Genomic DNA, 22,350 nt, shown 5'->3' with positions numbered 1-22,350 from the left:
TTTCGTGGCACGTATCGATCAGCATTCACGCGCGTAGGTTCTTCCGTAGCCAATTCAAATAGAGCATATAATATGCGCTAGATATTGAATTTGACAAGGCAATAAAAACTAATAAGCTACATTTCACTGTCGCTTGTCTTACGTAAATGTTGATGATTTTACTGCTTTATCCTTGATTATTGGGTGCGATCTTGAAGCGGTGTTCGCGCGAGCTTGTCGTTTTGCGTTTGGAAGTCGTAGGAAAAGAATTGGAGTAGAGATTAGCAGAGAGCGAGAGCTGTATAATTAGATTAGATTTATTATTTATTTTACAGAGACACTATACAGATTAGTCGATCAAAATGCCATTAAAGAGTACACATATTTGCTTATGAACGTGCAGGTGTATTGAAATGCGACGGGAGTACGTGTGAGAATAAGGTACGCGGCGAGATGCGCGTTTACACGTAAAGCGGTGATAATCGTCGCTCGGCTTATCTCTTTACGTAAACGAACGCGAAAGTTCGCGCGCGACAGGTGCGCGAGCGAAACTTCTCATTATAGCACAGCCACAAAAGTACTGAGACTTCACTTTCGATTCCGCGCCTGCAGACATGCTCCAAGTTACAAATTTATCAGTGGTATGAATTGACGCTTAAAGTTGCATTTATGTCGGAGAGATAAATTATTTGGTTTCACGATTTGCTCTAGCTTATTTATTTTTATTCTTTCTTACTCGTCATTCGCTTCAAGCTCATTCGAAACTCTTAAGTTCTAAGCAGAAAGCGTACTTTTCCCACCCAAACGGTCATCCGCGCATAATCATTAACGAACGGCCAGATTGACTTTAAATGCTTAGTCGAGGAGCGCTTCGTCTTCGTAATCCTCGTCTTCGATGTATCTCTTGCCCATGCCAAAGTTCAAGTTGTTGCCGCGTTTTTCTTCCTCCGGTAAATCGTTGTACAGCTCCATTACCCGCTTACCTGCCCAAAATAAAGTAAATGTGTGCAATTTCAACATGATCAACTCAGAAAATTTAACGATCTAATATCATAATTTTAATGCTTCAACGTTTAGTTGCAGCGTCAGTCGTACACTTCATCTGGCTTTCATTCATTCAATGGATAAATTTTGGCTTGAAAAAAGTGAGTTCAAAGTAAACGTTCAAGTTTCCATGCTGTCTTAAAATATTGAACGAATTTAGGAAGCAATGCATCGGTAATGAGAGTAAAATCTGTCGATCGATGAATAAATCATTAGGGGGCAGAGGGGAGAAGGGGGCCGGGTAAATTGTCAAACGACGTGCCGTGGACTGCAAGAACGTCAAAGGATCGCGCATCAATTACGAATGCAAACCCACTTACCTAAACCGAGGTCGAACTTGCGCTTGTCTTGCGTATATGCGTCGAGGGCTTGGTCGTAGTCTATCACCCCGTCGTCATCCTCGTCGTCGTAGTTGTCCCTCTTGCCCAGTCCGAACATGCCGCTCGATGATCTTTTGCCCAAGCCGAATTGCATGCCGCTCGATGATCTCCTGCCCAAGCCGAATTGCATGCCGCTCGTCCTTTTGCCCAGCCCGAAGGATTTGTCATTGAAGGTGAGTCGCTTGCCCAAACCGAAGCCTACGTTTTTCCACTCTTCTCGCTTGCCCAATCCCATCACGTAATTTTTCGGCAGTCTCTTGCCGAGGCCCGTTGTTCTCAACCTTGAGATGGACCTTTTACCCAGGCCCGTCGTCATGTACCTTGAAATTGATCTCTTGCCAAGTCCCGTAGTCATTAGCCTCGAGATTAGTCGCTTGTCCTGTCCCAGCGAGAAAGGCAGAGCTGACCTTTTACCCATGCCGAAGGCGAAATTTCCTCGTTGAACCTACGAATTTCGTTTTCACCTTTCATTCGCCCCCGTAAATTTACATTTTTCAAATTTATAGCCCGCGTCTTATACGCGTATATATCCCTATATTATGTAAGGATAACGTCGATTTTAGCCCTCAGCTATGTCCCTTTTTGCCCCTTTTTGTCCCTTTTTGCCCCTTTTTGCTCCTTTTCAAATCGCGTAGTTTTTCATAGTTTTCTTGATGCTTTCTATAGTATATCAGTAATCCGTAGATTAAAATAGTATAAATTGGACGGAATCGAAATATATAAAAATTGGTCGGGAGTTCCAGAAGATTGTCGTAATGTTAAAGAAATTCATAACATGTTTAGCGCGAAGATATTTATTTCTAAAACATTTTTGTTCCATCTATAGTCAGAATAACTTTATGACTATGTTAGCAAATAAAATATCAACGTTGTGAAGTAAATATAATAGAGATATTGTAAAAAAATAGTTAGTTAATAGTTAGTTAATGATAAAATAATAAAAAATATACTGACTTGTACATAGATACGGGAATAACGAGCTAGATAAAATAATTTTATCAATAACTCGGCACATAAGAAAAAATATACTAAACCATATCATTAAAACAGTACAATAAAAAGTATAATATTTTTTGTCGTGAAAATGATAATTGCAACTTAACGTGACAAATATACTTTACGCAACGCGAGCACAATTATCTCGAGGAACAATTGAAAAAATATTTGCTTTGTAATCGTTTAATTTCATAGCTAATTAAGAGAGAAAGAGAGAGAGAGAGAGAGAGAGAGAGAGAGAGAGAGAGAGAGAGAGAAAAAGAGACTGACCTTGTTTGATGTCGTGGCATCAAAGCTCGGCGCGAACCGCTTGCCCAAACCGAAAGTAAAGAGCGGTAGCCTCTTGAACTCCGAGCGGTAAGCAGAAGCTCTCTTCTCTCCGGAAAATTGATCCTTGGTATCACCCAGTGAACTGTAGCCAGCAAAACTTGTGGCTGGCGATTGAGACGACGACCCGGACGACGAGGATGAAGTGGCTGACGCAGACTCGCTCGCCGCGAACGACGGCTCGCCGAGAATGCTCAACGCGCACAGCACTATTAGCTTTGTTCTGCACCTCATCTCTTCCTGCCGAGCGTGTCGCTGTCTACGAGATTGCGTCTGAAAAGAATTGCGTTGCTTTTACTCCGAGACAAGTTGCCGCGTCTGCTGTCGCTGATTGTTTCGCCGCTTCTCTTTTACGGAACGGGTTTTGAAAAATTACGCGCACAATTTGACATGGACTGGTCACAAGAATATTTAAGAAAAAACTCGGATTTCGCAAAGCGTCCGAGCTCTTAATAAATTGCATTGGTGCAATCGGAAAAATGTGGTCTAATTGATTGGTGATTCCGGTGTCCCATTGTCCATAGGATAACTTCACGCCATTGTATAGATACGAGCTATTTGAGAAATAAACGAACCGGACTTGCGCGCTAGCAGCCGTGCCGGATAATATTAAAACTAACGACCCTCCCGTGTACACAATATGCAGCGCGACGATATCTTGTAAAACTTGTATCAAATTTAATCGCGCTCAGTCTGAAAGTTTGCTTATTCAGAGCCTTTCATTAAAAAACTTTGGCAATCGCGCGAAACGCAGGTTTGATCGTCAAGAGAGAGAGAGAGAGAGAGAGAGAGAGAGAGAGAGAGAGAGAGAGAGAGAGAGAGAGAGAGAGAGAGAGAGAGAGAGAGAGAGAGAGAGAGAGAGAGAGAGAGAGAGAGTAGTACGAGCGACGATCAAGAGAAACGACCGTCGGAACTTTCGACGGGCTGTACACTTCTTTACGTCTCGCTCGGATATTTGCTTTTAATCTGGTCCCGTCTCCGACCGCGCCACGAAAGCTCGAGCCTCGCTGTTTCGTCGGCAAGTGAAAAATGAAGATCTAGCTGACGTCAAGAGCCTTATTGGACGCAAACAGCGTGGAGAGATCGCAGGCCAGCGACACGGCGAGAGCAGAGCACTCTGCATAAACAAGCACGGCCGAGCTTAAGAGTAAGACGATCAACACAGCCGACGCAACGAGGCGGCTGAAAGTCAGATGCGATCCTGTGTGCGTGGTGACGCGTCAGGCGCGCTGTCCGACGGGATGGGCGTATGTTGACGAAGGCTATCGAGAGGCTTTCGCCGAGGCGTAAATAATCAGAGCGCAAGGATTCCCAGTTTATCTTCCCTTCTCTCTCTCTCTCTCTCTCTCTCGCCAACTACGCTCGCCATTCTATCGGATGTTTGCCGTAGAAAATCAAGGAGAATGGCTTTTCGGAGTGGCTTGCGCTGCGCCCTGTCGATTCTTACGACAGCGCGTCAGAATTTACCCCACTCATCGTTCAACTTTAAGCAGAGTTGTCGGCATTTTTGAGGGAGTACAAGTCAGCTTCTCGATTCGGCTCGGTTTTTTTTTATCGAATCGACGAAAAGAATACACGCGACACAGCTCAAAGGAATAGAAGAAAGGCCATCCCAAATTACTATCAGCCATCGAGCAATTTTGCCAATGACCTGAAAAATGGCGGGAAAACCGGCAATCGCGCGAGAAGATCTTCAGAGAGGAAGCCAGAAACCACCGTGAAAAACGCAGAGACGCCGCGCGAAAAGTGCAAGCGACAGGCGAGAAGTGGCGCGGGATTAGTGTGTAAAGTATATGGCTGTGTCTGCAGCGCGCGAGGCAATCGAGTTTGCGCCTCGAATTCGTGCCGCTGCTGCTTTACGAAATTGTGTCCCAGCTGGGCGTCGCGTCTCGCGTGCTCCAATTCGAAGCCACGGCAGATCACACTCGGCAATCTACCCGTGGCGCGAATATGGAGCGCGCGACGCGTTTTATCACGACTCGCGCAGGACGCCGGTGATTAGTTGATCATCGTTATTTGCTTATTGAGGCTTTTCAGCAAATTGTTTCTCGTTGGCGCGTCGTGAAAGCATCCACTTTGTCACTGAAACACTCGGATGCGACGCGTCGCCAGCGCAAGCTCTTTTCGGAATTGGTCCTTGCAACCCGACCGGAAACTTCATCGTAGCGGCCTTAGTCGCGACAGACGACAGTTTCTATTTATTCCCAAATCAAACATTCAAACCACTATTAAGAAAAAGTAAGATTGCAATGATCTACCATTAGCAAAGTTGAAACGACCGTTGGCATGGAAATACCACAACTTAATTCCTAAATATCACTAAGCCTTTCATGAAGGTCCTACATTAATAAAAATGTTTCTGATAATGATTATCCAATTTAATTAATACACTCATTAATAAAAGCGTTATTCATTCAATATTATCTTTTAATTAGTCTATTTTCCAAGCACAAACCTCGCAATTTGCAAGACGCTTGTCCAACTTGCTGCAGCAACATTATTTGAGCTGAGGAAACTCACAATGCAGTGGCGTTCAAAAATTCACGACAGCCGTACCGCGTAGATTGGCCGATAACGTCGTATAAGTGAAGAGAATCCACACAAATAGAATAATTTATTTCTATCGTTCGTGTTATAAACATTTATTAAATTTTCAATGGAGGCACTCACTTTCGTCGCGCATCTTCTCCCATAAAAGTAATTTGTTGCTCGCGACAAATTTCGTTCGGAATAGATGAGCTGTTTTATTTAACGATTGATGCCATTCAAAGGCAGTTATTGAATTTGAAATTTATCGGCCAATAAGCCTTTTTTTATGTCGGCAAATCCCCGCAAAAAGCGCTATGATTGGAAGTAATTTTTTGGCTTGGTTGTCGATCGCCTGACGGTACTCTGACTTTTACCCCTTGATCGTTGATTTTTGAAAATCCAATTAGAATTTATTCCCCTTGCAATCTTCAGTTACACTCGACGATCGATTCGATAATAAAGTATTTCACTTGGAGGGTATTCGTATATAACGACCATTATACATTATCGGCACAGCCTTACGCCCCTTTTATGGCGCTACATTACGAAAGATTTCAATCTCCCTGAAGTGTCGAGTCAACAAAATAACATCTAACCTCTGAAAAGTCGGAAAATAATAAAGTCCAGCGTGAGCGCGGGAGATTCATAAGTTGCAATCTTGCGAACATATATGTACATACTCGTACATCGTACCGTCTGCTCATCATTATGCGCGCAGGGTATAAAACTCGGACCAGCGTCGCTTTACGAGCGGGTAAAAAAAAATGGGACGAGCTGCGAAATCGCCGTTAAAATCCCTTTATAAAGCTCGTCTCACGCGGAGAGAAGGCACTCGAGGAAACAATCGTGAAGGAAAACGAGAGGGCCTATTACCGACAACTGGTCACCGCGTTCACCGTGATTTTACTTTATTTTTACGCTTCTTTCATTTCAGTGGTATTAACTTTATACCTTCCGGTCGGGATTCTTTCCTCTTTCAAGTGGCTTTTCATTAAATAGTCTGCACGTGAATTCTTAATTTTGCGTACTGAATTGTCTTCGCCGAGTGTGGGAGGAGAAGCCAATTCATTCTGTCGTGACGACGGCGTCATTGAAATGTATGTTAATTTTGCGCAATAACGCTCGCCAGTCGTGATACTCCACGGGGCGACGGCGGCGGCCCGGAGAGGAACAGATCAGTCTCGGCATTGTTCGGAGGGTAGCCGTGAAAGCGGCCGGAATGAAACTGGGGATTTTCCAGGTTTACCTCTCATTGTGTCGTTTTCTCATTCCAAACGGCGCATCGGGGGCTACCCGCGAAAACAGCGAGGAGAATGTCGCGCGACTTTGTAAACTCTATCGCTCATTTTTCTCGCGTCAATCGTCCTTTCGAGATTTACGGAATTTGTTTCACGTGGCGATCGTCCGTCAACGTTTCACGAGTCGCGTCGTTGTTGGTCTTGTTGCTCGTTTTCGTTGTCGACGTTACCGACGAAGGAAATGAGCATTTTAGAATCCTTTGTCATCCTTTCAGAAGCATGTTTTCCAAGGGGACGTCAGCGAAGCGTGAAAAATGTGGGATTTTTTCAAATCCGTGGCGACTTTTATTTGCCTGGTATACACATATAGCTGCACTTCTAAGTTCGAGGAAATCAAGATTTATGCATTGCTTGCTCGCGCGTTAACTTTACAATACGGATCATCTCGTGCACCCTCGATACACCCAGCCGGCAAAAATTTCAAAAGCTCGAGCGTAGGCAAGTTGCCTTTTTTCTTTTCGACTTCGCAAAGCTATCTACATCGGAGTTTCTTGAGGTAGAAAGCTATTTATGAGCGAAGGAGCATAAGAGACTTGTCGCTGAATTCATTCGAGTGGGAATATTCTTGTATGGAGAATTATGGTCTTGGCGTTCAATTATCAGGGGAGTTCTGACAGATACGCGCGTATCGTAGATGAAGGGCTGAAATAAATATGCTTCGGCGAACGGATCGTGATATAACCAGACATTTATTGTTATTACGTTTTGCGGCAATGTTTATGCGAACCCCACGAATTGCCAATTCGCAAATGCGGAATAATTGTGCGACGACAACGTTAAACGCGACGAACCAATCTCAAGTGAACTCAACGCTATTATCAATTAAAATTAACGAAATCGAGTCGGATTGCCCAATTTGGCACGACAGTAAACGGCTCGGGAAAAGCGTTTCAACTTAGATTTAGATCTGATGATCTGACTAGTTATTTCCTTTTTAATCGCACGCCTCTCGCAACTCTGGCGCTTCAATTTAAAATTAGCCATTGCCGAGCAAACAGCATCTACCTATACGAACTTCCCATCACGGGCATCGCGGCAGCACAGGACTCAATAACCAGATATGAGAAATCAGCGAAGCGTTCGTTTTTTGCCTCGTCTCACGGCATAAGCAAGACACTTGATCGACAGCCGCGTTAACACGGGTAACGTTCACGCGTCTACGTCCACTAATAAGAGCAACAATGTTAACGTCGTCCCGGTATTCCTGGATCGGCACTGACACCCTGTGAAATGAAATTGTATCCCGTGCGTGTGCGTCTGTTTACACACGAGGCGATCGACGTACATAAGGAGAGAGTATTGTCATTAAGATAGCCATTGGCTCGTATCGCACGTCGGATCGGTGAAAGCGAACGGAGAATGAAAAGGACAACCGCGCCATTTTCTTGAAGCGACCGCAGAATTACCTATCCAAGCAACCGAATTTGCCCATATCTCTCCGACTTTTCAGCAAAAGTCGATTGCGCGTGTGCTTATTGGATTAGTTGGATGGCTCCAGTTGTTGACGTTTGCCTGTTTGAAGAAAAATAGCATCGCCTTTTGTCATCTCGTAAAAACTCGCAGCTACAAAAGAAATTGCCGACGGCCAAAAACAACAATCCTCGAAGAAAAGGTCGAATCGATCGTATTGTTCCAGGGATTTGCGGAGCGTGGGCAGCGAAATTTGAGTCGCAAACAAGCCGTTGTCGTGGTATACGAAGTCACTTGCTTTTTTAATTTCCTCGTCAAGCACTGCCTCTCTCTTTAATAACTATCTCTCGCGGTGACTTACGAGCTTGCCTTCTTTTGGAAAACCAGTCAGAGCTGTTGTTCGAGCCTGGCTTTCGGCGAAAACGAGCGCCAAGTAGAATAGGGTCGACATTGGTCAGACAATGGACTCTAATATTTCGTTATTAGCAACCTCCTCGGGGCAAACAATACTTAACCTCGGAAGTTATTAAAAAATCGCTTATCCTTTTACGAGCGCCGAGGGTCCAACTAAAGCATTGCCGTTTGATATTTTATAATGCGCAAGACAAAGTGCTCTGACGATTTGCAATCACTTCGTGTGGGTTTCGCTAAATGCGACATCTCATTTGTTAATTGATTAAATTGCGTAAATAATCAATCGGAATACGGCCCGCTAAAGTGACTGTTCGAATTATCCGCCGGCAATCCTCGATTAAAATTGACACCGTTCCATTCCCCTGAAACTTCTTTGAAGGCTCGCGAGAACGCCAGGTTTCGATTGTCGACGTCAGCCGAAATTCGCGAACGCATCATTCAAGTGCTCATTAGCTCGCTAGCGAACGCTGTCGCGTATATGCAACTGTAATGAGCATCGTAGCTTTGCGTTATTATTTCAACAGCAGAGGTGCAACGTCTTTCCGTACGTCATCATCGTAACAAGCTACTTTCTAGCACATCGCGAAAATTCATTTGTTTTATCAATTCCACTTTATCTGCTGGTTCTTTTCTCGGTGATCCTTTCTTTTTGCGGAACTCTGCGCGTCCGGCTAATTTTAAGCCTTGACAACTTTGGAGTTTCAAAGGAAACAAACGATACTGCTATCTTGTCTAGTTGCTAAAATAATTCGTGTGAGAACGTGTTTCCTTGTTTCACAAACTGAGACTGCTCTTACGGTAAATTTCAGTTAACTCGCTAATGACTTTCTTCCTAGGACAGAGAAAAATTTTTTAATTAAATCTCATGTTTTTTCTTTTAGAACAATTAAATGGTAATCTGGAACTCAATGCTCAAAGCTGCAGAGCCAAGGATAATAATTTAACAAAGCCACGGCCAAGAACGCGATTAAAGCAAATGTGTAATTACCTAATTAACGGTGAGCTATCGGATTATCTTATTCGCGTCAATTCGATCAACGCAGAAGTTTCATGAAAATATACGCCCTACCTCTCGCTCACATTCGATTCTGATGAGGGAGAAAAGAAAAACTCATTATCGAATAAAAGAAGTCATGCGAATTAGAGACACGAGTGGCATACTGCAACGGTCGAGTTTATTTGCGTCGAAAGCAGCTGCGATTGGCACGGACGTTGATCGAGCAAGCGTAAAATTCGAAGGATTATCACAGAGAAACTATGTGTGAGAATTGGAATAAAAAACAAAAGTCGAGTGAGGGATGCGATAGATGATACCGTTATGAATATTTCGATATGCAAATCGCCTTTTTTTTATTCAACAGAATAATTCGTCGACAGAATATTATTTATTAGATTTACGTAGTATAACGTGGCTACCTATTGACATGTGCGCATCCGTAGGACACTTTTTTCTATCATCCTGAAAACGATCGATCAAAAGAAGATGAATTTTCATTGTTTCTTATAATCTTATGAAAAATGATAGATGACAAAGTTACTCTGACGTTTAATTCAAATTATACAGGTCAAAATACGTTGAAAACTATATCTTCGTTTATTTTTATATCAACATTTCAACCCTCGACGAGCTTTCAAAACTATAGCACTGCATAAAAAACTCATTGCTATAATAAAACTACGAAATTGAGATGTTTACGGAGAATTTACGATTTCGAAGCTCTGCAAGGGTCAATATTTCGAGCAAGAACGTAAAGCAACATATGCTCGCGACGTATTTTGACTCGTGAAATTCGAATTTGCAATGATATTAAAGCTATTGTTTATCATCCTTTATTGAATTTCAAAATAACGAAGAAATTTGTATAAGTGACGTTATCGTCGTTATCGATGCCCAGTGCACTTCTATAGTAAGCATGCGTGTCGAAAAGCTGTATTATTTTCGGATAGGCAACGCTGCATAGAATTTTCCCAGGGAATTGTATTTTATGCCGATTTTAATGAAATGAATTAGCCGGAGTCCGAACGAACGAGTCGACCCGACGTGCGATTTTCGCTCTCTTGCCGCGGAGGCAAGAAGACGGAATGCACTTCCACTTCGAAAATCGTCCGTACGGAGTCTTCTGCTTGACGGCAACTACGCGAGCGTCCGAGCCGTCGAATGAATCACTTCCTTTTGCACACTCGTCACAGGAAGGCGAGGCGAGGCACAAGGCGAGTTAGGAGAAAGAGGGAAAACAAAAGAGGAGAGGCGCCTGTTGCGCACGGAGCTGACGTACCTCCTCACCTGTTGCTGCAACTCGAATCCTGTAAACGGCTCAGTCCTCCGAGGCCGTTCGCCCTCGCGAATCTTCCTCTCGCACAAGGTGTCGCACTGCGCGCCGTGTGTCCTGCCGTGTAAGCCTGCAAGCTCGTCCAACTTCTGACCCGAGCGCGACGCACAAGAACGCACGCAACGCGCGCCAGCTGAATGACGCTGCCGCCGCGCTCGCAGCCCCCTATATCCACTCTCTCGCGCGCTCTTCTCGCTCGCGACCAACCCCCCGTGAATATAACCGCGCGTCCGCGCGCCCTCTCTCTCTCGCACTCTGACTTCCTCTCTCATGCTCGCGCTCCTTCGGTGCCCTTTTCTAACGATTCGGGGGATCGTATCGCTAGATTGTTATTGAAATTTTAGCCGGCGAGTGACTGCCGGAAGGGACGGCAAACTACTCGATGACCACGGGTGCGGATGCAAAGATTCGGCTCGACTTTGCAGGCATGGAGAAGGTGATTGGCAGTGTTTTTATCTTCTTCTTTCGATTAGCTGCATTTTCAGCGAAGAGCAATTCACTTCGATGACTCATCCAGTGGACGCGTCAACGTTCACTCTTCGATTCGCCTTTGCATTTTAGATTACTGGGCCGAAAAGCGATTTGAGCAGGCTCTCCCTCGCTGTTAATTATTAAGTGCACTTTTTAAAATTGCGAGCGGAAGTGACAGGACGAATCCGAGCTTAACGCCCGGTGACTGTGCATTAACGACGCGATGCAGCGCAAGCAAGAGCCTTGCATTATGAAGCTGGCACTCGCGTTGTCGCGACAGAACGGTCGGATGTGCCTCAGTCGACGGTTTGTGACTTTTTCATGGAATAACTCGAAACGCGCGTGATGCGACGCAGATTTATAAATACGGCTCGCCTTCGTCCTCGCTAACGAGCGATCCGAGGTGCCTTGCAGTCGGTCGCTAATTACTGCCGAGGAAAATAGAGAGAGACAAAAGCGCCACGTTCGAAAATTAATTTGACCGGGGAGCAGTTGGGGAGGGTCGAGGTTTCATTTGCACAAACAAAACTCTTCTCTTCCCTTTCTCAAGGGATCAGACTGACGCCAAATTTATCCTTGAATCGCGCGCGCCACGAACGTTCACAGTGTGATTGGGTAAGACTCGTGGTGGCGATTACTGTCCACGGCCCATCGAAGTATCGTTATTGCCTCGCGCCGTTCTCCTAGCCCTAATTGATCCACACCTTTCCAGTTAAGCTACGATTCTCGATACTTTTTCGTCACGCTCAGGCCTCCCTTCGTCGGCTCACTTTTCTTTGTTCTGTTTTACTAGTTCGCTCGATTTGCGATGAAGGAACGCAGTGGCCTTTTTTTTCTGCTTCACTGCGGCTTTTCACGATGACCAATAGTGATGACAATTTCGCGGAATGAAACTTATTTTACGTATAGTTTGTAAATTGTTTGAACGGACGAAAGCTCGACGAATCTTATAATTACGCACGAGGGAAAGTACGAAAGCTACTCGACGTTCTATTCTAATTGCAGTAAGCCGTTATATTTTTGCATCATCGAAACTTAATATCGAAGAAAACTTTTGCAGCATCCATGCAGCTGCTCGTAAAGCAAAATATTACTGATCGTCAGCCGTCATGAAATAATTATCGGCTCACAAGTCCACGCAGAGGCCACACAAAAGGACTGTGCAATGTTCAAAAGCGCGGTAGAACAATGCCGACTGAATCATTGCGATTCACTTGCTACTTGTTAATTACACGTCGCTTTTACGTGCAATCAAGCTGAGTGCAGCAATTTTGTTTCCCACTGTCCGTTTGATTGTCCGCTTGGTCGAACTTTTAGTTTTTAAATTTTCAAAGTGACGCATGCGGACGCCGCGCTAGTTTAGCAACAGTTTTCAGCGAGAAACTAACAAACGGCTTATCCTCTTTTTGCCAATGCAGATTGAAGTTCGTACTGAGCGATACTCGTTAGTTGGCTGACTGAACTCGGTTTGTACTACTGGCGCGCGCGACTGCCGTCTGAAATTGTGCCGGTATATATGATCCCGCGTACAATAGAAATAGTTTTTGAAGCAAATGTGATCACTATTGAACATCAAATGTGCAAATGCTTGTTACCCAAGTGTGAAATTACAGAGCTTTCAAAAATCATCAACGCTCGAATTGGAATTCAAACTCACTTCGCTCGCGATTTGATAAATTAATCACAATTTTTCGCGCGTCTATCTGCAATCAGTTAATAAGTTGCCCAAGTAAAGGACGCTTTCGTTGGAAGTTTACCTTGTAAATATAAACACGTCGGCCAGTCAATTCGTTGATCAAAACGCAATAAAAGCAATCGAGTGGGATAGGGAAAAACACTCATTGGGCAGAGTCGCTTTGACAGTGAGAAGCAGTTGCAAGCAGAGAGAAGCGAAGCCGATCAAATAGGAGGATAAAAAGAAAGCAAAAAGGAGGAGAGCGTTGGTGTGCTGCACAATAGATTAGGTGTCGCGCCAGGCAATCGAGAGAAAGGGGGTTAGTCGTGCGAGTCCCATCAAGCGTCGGACCAAGTTACATAGGCAGTCAGGTCACGCATTTGATGCCAAAATGAAAAGCAAGAAAAGTTGCGCGTATCGTCTTTATGATCTTCCAATCTCTTCCTCCCCCGACAGGCGCGAGGTCACTTCCTTCGTTTGTCTGCTAGACGAGAGTCCGATAACGCGTGGTACCGACGTCAACGGCGTCGAGTAGCGATGCAATAGCGACAATAGGCGGCCGCCGCCCGATCGATGAGCCGACAGAGAGGCGCGGAGCAGCTGTAAAGTTTGACGACCTTGAGCAGCAGGCTCCAGAGGTTCGGCCCTCGCGCCAGTCCTACGCGTGCTCGCGGACTGTCCGCTGGCCTGCGGATCGTCGAACGTTCCGACGACGCTTCTCGCGCGCGTAATTTCTAAAAGAAAAACGGGCTACGCTCTCGCAACTCGCCCGTGCAAATGTGAAACAATGTCGCAAACACAATGCCAATTTAATTGTCATTCGTACTAAACGTTTCGACGCGTTTTACGCGGCGCGTACGATGACATGCATCTAAATTTGAACGTCAAATTCCAAACCAATGGCTAACGTGAAATTCGCATGTTAATATGTAAACGTTGCCAATGCCAAGCGTGATAATAACGGGCAATATCGAAATACGCCAGGATCGTAATTATTGTTGATCGGATTTTTCGACCGAGGCGAAATATTAATCCATCCGGCGAGTGGCTGATGAACGCCAGCTGCGCGCGACCAGTGAATAAATAATTAATCGAGTGCGTCGATATTGACGCGATCGCTTTGGCAACAGCGCGGCTGCTCAATGGCGCGTCTCCGAAGCGTACAAAGCGCGAGATCGGCATAGCGGCGCGAGGCGCTGCTATGAAAATTTCTAGCGGCCGTTAGTCGCGAGCCAAAGCGCGATTGTACTTTAGTGTTCTCCCAGCGGCGGCCGGGCGGACCGCAAGCTCATCGCCGAGCGCGCGTTCATTAGTCGCGATATGAAAACCGCAGCGCGATGAGGCGCCGCCGCCGCCGCCGCCGCGGGTTATTAAAACATTCGTTCCACGCGTTGGCCGCTTGATTGCCTGCTTCTTGCTCCTCTTATTCTTCATCGATCTTATCAAGCTGCACGGCTAACGCGCCGAGCAAATTGGTTGGTCGCCGTATCACGCCTGTTTTTTACCTAACGTAATAATCATTATTCTCAGCTTTCTTCAGTGTATTTATTACAATATTACATTATTAGCGGAGACAATGTGCTTACGTATCTCAAAAATAAACTATGTACAACTGCGTTCGCTTAACTGTACTGATAATCACAAGTGAAACCTCTCTCTCTCTCTCTCTCTCTCTCTCTCCTTGTCATCGCCTGTCAGCCGATCAATTTTTGCGGGATTCTACGTTTACTGACCTTGAAGATTACGCGTTGTATAAAGAACATCGCGTTGACCGCGCTACGATTCTTTTCGTACAAAGATTTACCGTTGAACTGAAATATCTTAATATTTTCCTGCAATGTGCTGAACGCTCGAAACTCGTTGATCTACCAAAACAGCAGCGACTCGAATAAACGAAAAATGAGGACGGGAGCAATACTCGAGCAATGTTGTCAAACGACTCGACGCGACGTGTAGCGTTATTCGGCAATTATTTCGTAGAGCCTTATCGACGCATTCCTTTCTTGTGATACCAGCTCTTGGCACCTTCGTGCCCGCCTTTCTTGCCGTATTTCTCCTCGTGGTCATATCGGTCGCCGTCGCCTTCCTCCTTGTGATAGCCCTTCTTCGTGTGATGATGGTGTCCCTTCTCGTGGTGACCTTTACGACCGTGATGGGTCTCACCGTGACCCCCGTGATGGCGCGCCTTCTTGTGGTGGTGGCCCTTTTTGCCGTGATTCTCGCGGTGGTAGCCAGCTTGCTTCTCCTCGTCGGCACCCTCGTGGGATTCGTCGTAAAATTCGATTTTCTTCTCGAACATGTCCTTTAATGCGAGTGGAGCCGTTAATTATCGGACCTCCTCAAGGGCGTCATTAAAACAGGGCATTCAAACAAACCTTTTTGTGCACCACGTGTTCGCCTTTGGTGCTGTGTCCCTTGTTGTGCTTGCCCTTCTCGTAGAAGGCTTTCTTCTTTTCGCCCTCCTCGCCGCGCTCGCCTTCCTCTTCATAAGTGCCCACCTCGTGATTCTTCTTTGCCTTGCCGGTCTCTTCCCCGTAATGTTTGTCGTGGTCCTCGTCCACGCGGTGACCCTTCTCGGCGTCCTCGTGCTCGTGATAATTCTTGTAACCCTTTTTCCAGAGCAAAGCATTTTAAATATTGCTTTTCGTTGCCCGAATCGACGTCTACGCAGAGCGAAAGCAAACGAAAAAGCTTAAACGCACCTTGTGCCCCTTATCGCCTTCCTCGTGATGATCTGCTTCGTTGTGCTCTGCCGAGACATTTTCCTCTGTGTCCCCGTCATGCTTGTGCTGTGCCTTGTGTTGGTGATCTCCCTCCGACACGAGATCCTGTACCTCGGCCACGGGAACGATCTGACCGCTGGCCTGCTCGGCGTCCTCCGCTTCGTCGTCTTCCTTCGTCGTTTCCAACGGCTCCTCGTAGCGTTCCACGTGACTGTAACTGTATTCTTGACGATTGTCATCCGTCGCCACATTAGGACCGACGGTCGATGGGACCTCGCTCGACTCGTCGTCGACATCGTCGTCGTCGACGTTGTCGTCGTCAACTTTCTCCACGATGGGCACGTCGCTGTAAACAATCCGTAGATTCGCTGACTCTTCGACCGACGCTCCTCCTTCCGTCGATCGATTATGCTCGGGAGGAACGGCCGTGTGGTAAATCGGCTCGGTTTGACGCGACTGCTGTTGCGTGGTAGTCGGCGGTTGGACCGATGAGGCTGGCCGGGGTCTCCTATTGGGGATCGTGAAGACCGTCGGCGGCGATTGCGTCGTTAACACATCAAGATTCCCGTAGTACGGGATTTCTATCGTTGAAGTATGCCTCGACAACACGTTTGGCTCTGCTCTCGTCGGGACAGCGTCCTAAACCAAACAGTTGGCGTTAGATCGACGGGAATGAGCAGACACCAATCACAAACGGAAAATGAAGTGGCGGATTTACAGAAGTAGTCGGCCGACGGTCGTACTGTCTCGAAGGCAGACTGTGACCCTTCGTGCTGGTAAAGGCGGTCTCGGTGGTGAAGCCAAAGGGCCGTGGTATCCTGTCGTTCAAGATGAACATCAAGCCGGCGGCTTGTTGATCGATAATCTCGTCCTTGCTTTGAGTTCCGGAACGCTGCTGTCTCGTAACGTTGGCGCGTTTTCGATCAGCGGTCGCCGGAGTGTGCAGCTGCGGCTTCGTCGAAGTCGTCGTCGTCGTTGTCGTCGTCGTCGTCGTCGTCGTAGAAGTGGATGCGACGACGCGGCGTCGTCGATTAGGCGTCGATTGATATGCCAAGCTCGTCTCATTCTTCGGGCCGGCATCACGAAGCCTCGTCGATTTCTTCCTTGGAAATTTATAAAACTTGCGATCGGGGAGCGACGGTTGTTGCGCAGTCATTGGTGAAAATGTGCTGGTCCACTCTGAAATGCCGCGCGTCCGGGGACAAATTAATCGACGCCCTCGAGTGGGAATCGCCGTGGCGTGGGTTATTAGCACTCTTACCGAAACTCATTTCCGAGGACTTCCTGAACGCGTCGAGTCGCTGCGGCTCGTACGAGACGATCGAGCGCGCTCCCTGCAAGCTTTCCGCGTGCTGCAGTATATCGTAGTCCTCGGCCGAGAAGACGTACGGGTTCGCCGGGTACGCCGTCGTCGCTGCTCCGACTTCCGCCGGATTATCGTCGGCGTCGAGCTCGCGGTACTGCGCCTTGTACCGATGCGGCCTCGTTCTCGCTTTGCCTGCGCATTGCGAAACCTAATCAGAATTTCACTGCGCTTTATTCAACTGTGTTTTTCCGCCCGGCGCACCGATACCATTATATTGCTTCTTGGAATCGATGACCGCTGCTCTTTCTTATTAATCCGTCTTTAACCACCAAGACACACTTCATTTCGTCGCTTCTTCAAATATTAAATCTCGCGAATTTGTCATTACGCGTTTTACAGTAATACATTTCATTGTGCAGTTTCGACATTTCCGTTCGGCCTGACTGTTGCATCGAGTAAAATGATTATTTATATCTTTGTGAACGAGTTTTCAATTCCAAATGATTTTGAATTTATGATTTTATTTAAAAACGAATATCCAGTCCGTTCAACGAAATAATCAAAGAAAAAAATGATCATCTGCTTATTCATTCATTATATTGCAACGAGTTATATATTCATTTATTATATTGGCGAAAAAGATTAATTTTATGATCTTTATAATTTTTATGATTAGAAATTTAGTGTTGCTGTATACAAATGCCCTTAGATTTATATGTCGAAATCGTAGAATGTGACGAGGACCAGGTTTTTTCAATCAAGGGAAACAAACAAATTGGTTTTGCGACCTTTCATTGGCCATGAAAACATTTTTCATTCGTATCCATATTCGCGATTCAATTGCAATGATAACGTCCATGCATTTGCATACTTGATAAAAATTTTAATAACGTCGCAAAATAATTTGCTCGCCTTTCTTCAGTGAAAAACTCTCTAGCTCTGGTCACATTGCATTTTTTAAGCAAATGTGAATTAAGAGCGGCCAATTGTTATCAAGAAAGTTAGTCGCACAAATCAAAACTTCACTCATCACTTGAACAAGTCACTGCGACAAAAGCGGATAAAAATCGTGCAAAAATGTACCATAAGTATCGATATCACAAAGGCCGTGGCGGCGGTCCTCCAGTCAAAGCCATCCATCACGTCGATAGGCTGACTGACAACTGAGCGTTGAATCGACGGCGTCTCGGCAATTATATCACCTCGATAACAATAAGGCTATTCGCGAATGATATGACGATTTCGCGCAGTCAATCCCCGGATAGGCTTCCTCCTTTCTCGCTGCTGTTGCACAAGGATCCATTTCAAGGATCGTGACAGCTATTCGTCTGCTAACTTTTTCCCGTTGCGCCTCGCTGCACACTTCCGTTGGCCGCTGCTTATGCCGAGATTTCGGACATCGATCAATTATGTCATTATGACAACTGTTACACTACGTTTCCTTTTCTTCGAGTTTTCTTTTTTCTTTTTTTTTTTGCAGAGGATCCTACATTTTGTTTCCGCGCTTCTATGCCGACGCAAAGATTCGTACATATCTTTTATATTTGTATTCTAATAACTGTCTCTCTCGTGCGTTACGTACAAAATAATAATTAACGAAAAGCGACCTTCGTTATTATCCTCATTATTCAATATATTAAGAAAGTTGCCAATTGACGATCCCTCGGACTCAACTTTTAGGAATCACTTCCAACTTTTGCCGAACTCTATACAAACTTTTTTCATCGGCGCAATCTTACTGGGATTTGTTAGCAATAAGTTATAACTGACTTCTGAAGGACTTCTTTTTCATTGCAGCTGTTTTTTTCTTTGCTCGAGTGTTAATTGATCCGAGAGGTGAATATAACGGATGCACGCGACAGAATCCTAAATGAATTGCCGATCCAGTCTAATTAACGCACATACATTTTATTTTAAACTTACAAATTATAAAGAACAGTACTTTAATTAGCTATTTCAGTACTTGTCGCAGAAGATTCAATGAAATATACATGTGATTGTAAGTGAAAAAGGATATATCGTGAAATTTTTTTTTTATTTTTTGGTATTGGAAAAACATGCAAAATTTACATGATCTTTATATCTACATATAACTGCATATTTGTGTCGATACTTCATCTAAATATTTCATTATTTACGAATAGAATAAGATTAATGTAATACAGATTTCAGCCAATCCGACACGTACACAGACAATCGCAGGCACACTGCGTAGCTCAGAGGTTTAACGGAGTGTAACCAATTTCACAGCCACTGTTTTCACTTTCGAAGCGGACGTTTCTCACGATGCTACTGTCGCGATGCTATATATCCGAAGGCAGTTATTGCGATTCCGACCGCGATATAATTGGAATTGAGTGTCGACATCGCGAACGCTCGCGTTGCGAAACGTAACGTTGCAAATGTCGTTGTATCAAAAGAAATTTGTCCGAGACTCTTAATGGCTTTACGCGTCTCGGTCGCTCTTGGTTCGTCAGTCTCCGGTTAAACGCGCTATCGTACGAATGACTTTTCTCCCGGCGGAATTGCAAAAATAACGTTTATAAAAAATCGCGATCAATGTTTGTGGGACCATATTTTTCCATCGGAATTGCCGCCCTTTTTAACGAATTTATCGTCGTGATGACTCTGATGGTCTTGGGCTTCATTCTCCTCGTGGCCGTCCTGCTTACGATGATGGCGCTCGTGATGATGTTTCTCGTGTTCTCCTCCTTTGGCCTAGAGTAGACAGGGACGGTGCAATAAATAGAATAGAGCAATAAAATTTCGCAGGGCATACCTCGTGCTCTTCGCCACCACCGTGGCCAGAATCGCGATGACCACCGCCGTGGGCACCGTGGTGACGATGATGATCGCTGTGTTTCTCGTGCTCGCCGTCTTCGTGAAACTCGTCGTAAAACTGATCCTTCTTTTCGTACTCGTCCTGCGAAAGGAAAAAAATGCGAGAATGAACTCGGTGCGCGCTTGGTGATGCCACAGAAGACGCACTTTCTTGAAGATATTGTGCTCGCCCTTGGTACTGTGACCCTTTTGATGCTTTCCCTCCTCTCCGAACTCGACGGACTTCTCGTCCTTCTCGTCCCTGCGATGATCAACGTAATGATCCTCGTCGTGGTGCTTCGAACCTTCGTCGCCGTTCGCTTCCTTGAAATGCTGCTCATCTCGGTCCTTCTTCAGATGCTTGTCGTCTTTTTTCTCGTGCTCCTCGTAATCTTTGTAGCCCTGTGATACGTGACCGTTACTAGTATTTAAATGCGCTCGAACGACTCGCTGAGACTCGACTGAGCAGAGAGCATTACGGGTAACGTACTTCGTGGCCTTTTTTGCCTCGGTCTTCGTGATATTCGCTGTCATGCTCGGAGTGCTCGTTGTCCACGTGCTCTTCTTCTCTAGGATGCTCCTCTTCTGCAGAGTGGTGCTGCTCGTCTGTGTGAACAAGACGGTTTTCCTTTCGTATTATCGAATTGTGAATTCACGTAAAAAATAAGTATCTTGTTAGAAGGGATATACCCGCTACGCCGATGTTACTTACGAGTACAATGTTTATCAAGGTCGCTCGAAAACTACACAACTACGAAGTAGTAGAGTACCGCGAAATGGAAAGTAAATAGCAGTTTAAGCTCGTGAAATATTCATCCTGACCTTTCGCAGCAGTAGCCGAAGTCTCCTGATCGGCCATGGCGTATCTAAACCTAAGTGGCCGACTGAGATACTTCCTGACACCGGCGTCGCACCCCGCCACCATGAAACTCGCGACGACGAGTAACGAGCAGATCCTCCTCATCCTCTTCTCCGAACCGTACGGGCGTATATGTCTTCGAAGCGACGGTTTCACCAGTCGAGCAACGACTAAAGCGCTGCTGCGTCGCTTGGTCGTTAACCGGAAGATGACCGCGATGCGCCTTTTTCTCTCGCTGGCTTTGCGATGACACGCGGCTTTCGCTCGCTTTCGTTGCTCTTCCGATGCGAATCGATAACGACGTCGTTTCTCTCGCTGCCAAGCCAGATCGTAATTCAATTAAACAAAGTATCCTTATTTTTCAGCGGCCGACGCCGTTGCGAGACGACGGCTTTCGCGCGGAGCTTTTACCTCGCCGCCGCGGCGCCTGTTGGTAGGTCGATGACGTCAACGGGCATAATGGCCTTACACCCGTGCACGCGCGACTTTATTAAAAGCAAACAACAATCGCTTCGATACGTTGAGTAATGCCACCTGATCTTATTAGTGCGCTGAAAACCCGCCTCGAAACGTGCTCTTTCTTGCGCGCTTAAGCATTCGCACTTCCGCGAATGCTGAAATGACGCGCCGATGATTTGCTTGACGAAACAAGCGCCGCGCGGAATCTTCGGAAGCTCCGCAGATATTTATCCTGGCAGCGCTTTATTTTCATACGGTCGACTCGACCAATCGGATTACTTGCTTACGTAAAAAGTGCTCGGACTGCACTGTCCGAATACTCCGATACGTAATTCGCATTGCAAGCTTGAGGGTCAGTTACGTGCCGTCTGCGATAACCATTTAAATACGACGGAATCCCTCATGAATACTCACTCTTACTGCGCTAATTACGTTTCCTCAAAGAATCGCCGACTCCGCATCCACCCGCGGGCAAACGCTTGAAGATTGTGTGTTGGTCTAAATAAACCGATTAAAATCGCGATCAGAGCACAGACCACGCAAACGGATAATTGCATTAAAATTTCCAGACGAAGCAAGAAAGCGAGACTGTGGCTAATAAAAAAAAAATAAAAAGAAAAAAAAAAGTAATGAGAAGCCGACGGAACTGCTGTCTCAGCGCTCGATCGTAGCAACTGTGGCGTGAATCTTTCGATAACTTGGCGAACGGACACGCATTTGACGCTGTCGCTCGACGAGTTCCACCGCTTGGTTGTTGCTCGCCTCGCACCCAATAACTCGCTCCTCGTTACGAGAGCTCGTCGAGCGAAAACTATCAAATTACACTCAATCAATTAGACGTGCGAGCGAAAAACAAGAGGAGACGAGAAAAAAAAAATATGATTCGACATGGCTGTGTGTTCGGAGGGTGGTAAATCCGATCGGGGTGTTTATTCACGTGCGGAGGAGAAACGTGCATGCGACGACATCGGGGCGAAGATCGCTCGGGTATGTCGACCGACATTGACGCAACCGCGAGCCAAAGCGGCGCTCACGCGCGCCAGCCTTAACGAGATACGGAGAGGTGCGGAGCGGTGATCGCTGGCAAGTAAGCGTATCAGCCACGCGACTGTACGCTGTAAAACGAAGAAAAGGTGTAAAGAGAGAGAGAGAGAGAGAGAGAGAGAGAGAGAGAGAGAGAGAGAGAGAGAGAGACGGAGAAAAGGAGGGCGCTTGCGCGAGACGCAGCGCAAGCCTACACGCGTATACCTGTGAACTCAATAGGGTCTCGGCCATGTCCGGCATAATTCAATTGTAAAGCTTCGGCCGAGAGCACGCATATATAAGGGGC

At 46.0% G+C, this 22,350-nt stretch overlaps 2 protein-coding genes across 3 annotated transcripts; both read right to left on the bottom strand.

Annotated features, from left to right (window-relative positions):
• Positions 1-298: 298 nt before the first annotated feature.
• LOC131662737 (allatostatin A-like) lies at positions 299-10,861 on the bottom strand. The gene is made up of 4 exons (XM_058932610.1): positions 10,662-10,861; positions 2,670-2,999; positions 1,344-1,848; positions 299-962 (listed from the first exon to the last, which is right to left on the bottom strand). The coding sequence occupies exons 2-4, from the start codon at positions 2,958-2,960 to the stop codon at positions 835-837; spliced, it is 924 nt and encodes a 307-aa protein (XP_058788593.1). The 5' UTR covers positions 2,961-2,999; positions 10,662-10,861; the 3' UTR covers positions 299-834.
• An 8,130-nt stretch (positions 10,862-18,991) lies between these two features.
• LOC131662809 (histidine-rich glycoprotein-like) lies at positions 18,992-20,858 on the bottom strand. 2 transcript variants are annotated; one of them, XM_058932753.1, is made up of 5 exons: positions 20,525-20,858; positions 20,193-20,308; positions 19,871-20,104; positions 19,662-19,805; positions 18,992-19,600 (listed from the first exon to the last, which is right to left on the bottom strand). In XM_058932753.1, the coding sequence occupies exons 1-5, from the start codon at positions 20,664-20,666 to the stop codon at positions 19,439-19,441; spliced, it is 798 nt and encodes a 265-aa protein (XP_058788736.1). In that variant the 5' UTR covers positions 20,667-20,858; the 3' UTR covers positions 18,992-19,438. The 2 variants fall into 2 exon arrangements, with proteins under 2 accessions (XP_058788736.1, XP_058788735.1); XM_058932752.1 differs by having other exon boundaries at positions 19,662-20,104.
• Between the last annotated feature and the right edge of the window lie 1,492 nt (positions 20,859-22,350).

The sequence above is a fragment of the Phymastichus coffea genome, unplaced genomic scaffold, assembly GCF_024137745.1.
Source record: "Phymastichus coffea isolate CEN01 unplaced genomic scaffold, Cenicafe_Pcof_1.1 PCOF00028, whole genome shotgun sequence".
Classification (NCBI taxonomy): domain Eukaryota; kingdom Metazoa; phylum Arthropoda; class Insecta; order Hymenoptera; family Eulophidae; genus Phymastichus; species Phymastichus coffea.
Note: the sequence above shows the minus strand (reverse complement) of the source record. Positions and strands in the feature narration are given on the sequence as shown.